Raw genomic sequence first — 4,926 nt, 5'->3', positions numbered from 1 at the left:
CGGTAGTTTAAAAAGCTTTCACATCTCTTCTCTATTTTAGGGTTTCAAAGCACTGCTTATTATTTTATTCCCACTCCATATTTCTGAGTACATCAGATAAAATTGTTTCAAACCTCCTGCTGAGGGAAGATCTACTGAGAATTATTTGTGCGGCATCTCTCACAAGCTACTTTACAGCCTCCAGGCAGTACTCAGAATACCTCGATGTCTTATGTGTCACGAGCCATCTATTTTACCCCCCATCAAGCTCCTCACCAATGACTGAATAAAGGAGATTCCTCAGCTGGGTGGAGGTGATTGAGAAGTAAAAGTGAACAAAATAGACATAGTCTCTAGAGCTGTTGGCCGGCCTCACTCCCCACTGCCTTCTCTGTTTCAGGTGGGTCGGGAGGGGATGTGCGAGGGTGGCCCTGGTGTGCAGCACTGCTGTGAGAATGCTCCAGATCGGTCCTTCCGGAAATAACTGCTGTGTATTCTGAGGAAAATCTGAGATTCCAACGCACATCTTTCCTTAAATGCAGTCAGGCTCCTACGGGCTGGGCCGAGGGCTGGAGAATGAGCAGATCCTTCCTAAATGTGCTAAGAGAGTATGTCCTGGTGTTTCTTTCAGGTCTCTACCAGGCCTTCTGTTCACGTGTTTGTCTTCTTGATCCTGTAGGCTGGAGGAAGAAGAGGGAATAGTGCACTGTAATTAGGAATTTAGGGGAGCGATACAGGTCCTTTGCCTGTAACAAACTTTCATTTGGAAATGGGCAATCCGTTTCTGTGCCATGTGTTATAAACACTCCTTTTGTGTTCCTTCCACAGACTTGATAAAATGTCTTTCTTTTCATCATGGATCAAAGCTATTTTCATCATTGCCTTGGCATTTCCTCTTTACTCTGGTGGGTCCATTTTTCAGTTCACACGTTAACAAAAAGCAGGAAAACAACTACCATGATGTAGAAACAGAGGAGCTTCTTTTATTGGGTTTGTAATACTTAAATCGGCAAAATTAAATACCTTTAATTAAATACCAAAATTAAATACCAAAAATAAATACCTTTTTAAAAATTACATCAGTGGATTGCCTTTTCTCATTTTCCGCCTTGGAGAGGTGGAGAGAAAGAGGTGGATTAGAATGAGCAGTAGAACTTAGCTTTTTGCTCATTTATGACTAAAGATAATAAGCTATTTTTTTTTTCTTTTTAGAGGTCAGACTCCATGGTTGCTAAATGCAGAGTGTGGGGAGTAATGATGTCTTCTAGATCTGATATCCCTTGACCATCTGATTTGTTGTTTGCCAGTTATGAGTCTATTAAAGTCAAGGCTTTGTGTAAGGAGAGAATTCATTGATCCCTCTCCTGACAATTCATCTTTCTTTAAGCACAAGAGGACTAATTAATTTCAGAGTAAAGTAGATAAACAAAGGTGAGGTGTTGAATAGCCTCCTGATATTAAACTGAGTAGTAATTATATAGTAAGTAATTTCTTCATGTCAGTGGATTTAACCAAGGCATTGTCTTCTCTGAGTAGGATATCTCATCTATAAAAGAAGCAAAACAACTATGATATCTGCACGGGAGTGTTTGGTTATGATTAAACAATACATACAACTATTTTTCACAGAGTGAGATTAATTTGTAATTATGTTTTCAGATTTGAAGTTTTTTGTGAACTTATTATTTTGTTACCGCCGCAAAAGGCTCACCTCAGAACTTGCAGGTCTTGAGTTGGCAATTTGCATAGTATTTTGCTGCTAAAAGATGTGGGTACTTTTCACCAGAGGCTGATTGCTTTTCTCTTCTTATTTTTAAATTTTTAAATTTTCATTCATGTGCCTATTGCAGAAACTGCTTTTATACCTTCACCAGCCATTCGTATGACGGTAAGTTAATATCGATTAATTTGGAAATTGAAAAAGATAAACATAATTTTTTTATATTTTAAATTTTAATAGCACGTTTCACCAAACAAAATATATGACAGCATGATTCATCAAAAAGTTTTTTTTAAAACTGTTACTACATTAAATTCAAGAAATAGAATCTTGCCAGCCATATAGAACCATTTGGCATTTTAGACAAGGTAAAAATATCCCATTATTCAAAAAATTTCATTATTGGGTATAAACCTTGTTATATGCAAACATCTGACAAGGGTTAAAGTAGAATTGTTTATCCTAGCAAAACAAGAGGATTTTAAAAAAAACAATTTTCTACTTAAAGGTGGATAAAATAATAATTTTCATATACTCAGAGTGGTATATAGAAGTGAAGAAAATGAACTACAGTTTTAAATATCTGAATAAATAAAGGTTACAAAGACATGTTAAAAGCACGTCATGTAAGAATACAGACAATATTATTTATGTAAATTGCCAATACTGCCATCACTAAATTTTGTATAGTTATATACACATTTGCAAATACTAATATATATGAATATGTACATATGTGGTGATAATCTGAATACTAATACTAATTAGTAATCTGAATACTAATACTAATACTAATTAGCAAATACTAATATATATGAATATATACATATGTGGTGATAATCTGAAAGTATTAAAATATCTAGCAGTGGAAACACTGAGAAAGACAAGGGAACTGTAAAAAATTCAGTTTTATGATTTCTTGTGGTACAAATAATGAGGGGAAATATGAGCCAGGTATGAGAAGAAGTTGGAGCAGAGTGGCTACATTATAAAAAATATGTTCAGCCATTTGTCTGTTTCTTTAAAAAAACAATATTGGGTTTGTAAAAATATATCAATAATATTTCATGTCTAAGTGGGCTGTAGGTAGTCTAATGTTTATTTTTAAACCTCAATATAGAATGTTTTTATTCCATTTTGATGCATGGTATCTTGTATTAAGCATAAAGAACATTTTACTCAAAAAAGTTCATTATCTGATCAATTTTGTGTTGTTCTTTATGTTTCACAGCTAGACTGTAATGTGTATAAAGATCAGTTACATTTTTGCACCAAAGAACTGGATCCACTCTGCGGAACCAATGGCAAAACTTACTCCAACAGATGCACTTTCTGCAGTGAAATGCTGTAAGAACACATGACTAAATATTGGCTCTTCTAATATGATAAACCATCATAAAATGAGAAGAAAATCCATGTTTCTGATAGCTTAGGCACAGCATATACAGAAAATAATTATTATCTCTGTAAATGCCACTGAAACACACTTTTACCTTTCTCTGAAGTTCTCATTTCTAAAAATAGTTTTTTATTTGACTTCTCAATATAACTTTGCTGAATATTCTGCTAATGTATAAATTAACTAATGTAAGTTAATTTAATTCTTAAGACTAACTAAAGGTAGTCCGTGACCAATATATTGGATTCTGAAGTCCAGATGATAACTGATGACCAACTGTAGCTTCAAGCTACAGGAAGCATAGTTGAGCAAGAAAGCCTACTGGCTACACGAATCCATCACAGTGGGCTCCTTCATGCGAGGAAGCGACTTCTCTGCCAGTCCATGTTTTCTCCTAAATTCCACGATGGGCTCCAAACCTTTCTTAGAGAATAGGGCATTCGAGGACACTTCCACCCAAACTCTCCTCCTGTCTCCTGCACTCCGAAGGTGTTTGCAGTATAAAGATTCAGTCAGCCTTCTTACCTCCATCCTCATTTTCTCTCATAGATGTTTTCTCTTATTTAATCCCCCAAGTGGCTTCTACTTATAGAGAACTACTAAAACAATCTCTAATCCTCTCCTCTCTTAGGTCTGTGTGGGTTCCAAAACTGAGTCAGGACAAAGCAAATAAGGAGGACACTTGGGAGAAGGACATGTGCAGGGCTGGAGAGCAAGCGGGTCCCAGCTGCTTATGGAAGTGGAGCGCAGCCTCTCCACACTCTTCCATAGTAAAATTCTCCTCATTTAGAAGCACTTAATGTAATGCTCAGGTAATTTTAAATGCTCTTTTTAGTAATTTTTTCTCTCTTTTTCTTTCTTTACAGAGAAAATAGTGGAGCATTTGAATTTAGTCATTATGGTAAATGCTGACTCCGCCTGAGCACACATTCCTATAGTTTTTATTGCATCCTATTTTGCAGTGGCTTCTACAACCAATTGGCATCTTCTCAATCAGGGTTTAAATTCCTAGATGACAACACAAAGTACACAAGATGAAACACAGGATGTTGAAGAATTTTTCCAATTCTAAGATCTTTTGATTGATTTTTATTCTGTTCAATTATTAAATGGCAGTTGAAAAACTATCTGAGTTTTGTGTTTGATAACATAAAGTCTAATGCAATTTACAATCATAAATAATCAATAAATTTTAAATAATATTATCTTTATTAAAATACCCTTTTACAATTGATTAGTGGGTTAAAACATATGAACACTTTTGATAACTATAAAAAAGTAAATATTTTCAAAGTTGAAAAAATAATACATTACTTGGGTGTTTTTTAAAATTATAGACACTTGGGCTCCTTTTTATCTGAAAGAATCAAAACCTCTAGAAGAGGGATCTGGGCACTTGAATTCTAACAAGTACCCAGGACAATCTCATGATCACGAATGTTAGGCAATATGGACTTATTTTCTAAAACACAGGACATGTCTATAATTCAATGAGTTGTACAGCTTCTTCAAAGATATTGTATGATTTCTGAGGTTCGGGGGAAAATTACATTATTTTCTTTGTTTCCCACAGATCAGTCAAGACATAGGTTGGTAGTCTTTATGTAATCTAGATATTAGGCCTTTAGTATGACTTGCAAATGTTTTCTCCCATTTTTGCATTGTCCTTTAACTTCATTAATAGTGTCCTTTGAGGCAAATTCTTTAAAATTTAATAAATTCCAACTTATCTATTTTTCCTTTGTTACTCATGCTTTTGGTGTTATATAGAAGAAATTGCTGCTTAATCCAAAAACTCAAGAAGATTTACAGCTAAGTTTCCTTCTAT

The 4,926-nt window shown here is 34.7% G+C and overlaps 1 protein-coding gene across 1 annotated transcript; it reads left to right on the top strand.

Annotated features, from left to right (window-relative positions):
- Positions 1–308: 308 nt before the first annotated feature.
- LOC112475221 (sperm-associated acrosin inhibitor-like) lies at positions 309–4,208 on the top strand. The gene is made up of 5 exons (XM_025042996.1): positions 309–379; positions 808–884; positions 1,830–1,867; positions 2,931–3,046; positions 3,965–4,208. The coding sequence occupies exons 2-5, from the start codon at positions 818–820 to the stop codon at positions 4,008–4,010; spliced, it is 267 nt and encodes an 88-aa protein (XP_024898764.1). The 5' UTR covers positions 309–379; positions 808–817; the 3' UTR covers positions 4,011–4,208.
- The last annotated feature ends 718 nt before the right edge of the window (positions 4,209–4,926 follow it).

The sequence above is a fragment of the Pteropus alecto genome, unplaced genomic scaffold, assembly GCF_000325575.1.
Source record: "Pteropus alecto unplaced genomic scaffold, ASM32557v1 scaffold40, whole genome shotgun sequence".
In the NCBI taxonomy this organism is placed as follows: Eukaryota; Metazoa; Chordata; class Mammalia; order Chiroptera; family Pteropodidae; genus Pteropus; species Pteropus alecto.
The sequence above is the reverse complement of the archived record's forward strand: the minus strand, read 5'-3'. Positions and strand labels throughout refer to the sequence as shown.

What these genes read in the sequence shown, in the direction of transcription:
- LOC112475221 (XM_025042996.1), top strand. Translation starts at nt 818, where the DNA reads ATGTCTTTCTTTTCATCATGGATCAAAGCTATTTTCATCATTGCCTTG. An exon ending in CACCAGCCATTCGTATGACG is followed by an intron (nt 1,868 to 2,930) that starts GTAAGTTAATAT and finishes TATGTTTCACAG; the next exon opens with CTAGACTGTAATGTGTATAA. An exon ending in ACTTTCTGCAGTGAAATGCT is followed by an intron (nt 3,047 to 3,964) that starts GTAAGAACACAT and finishes CTTTCTTTACAG; the next exon opens with AGAAAATAGTGGAGCATTTG.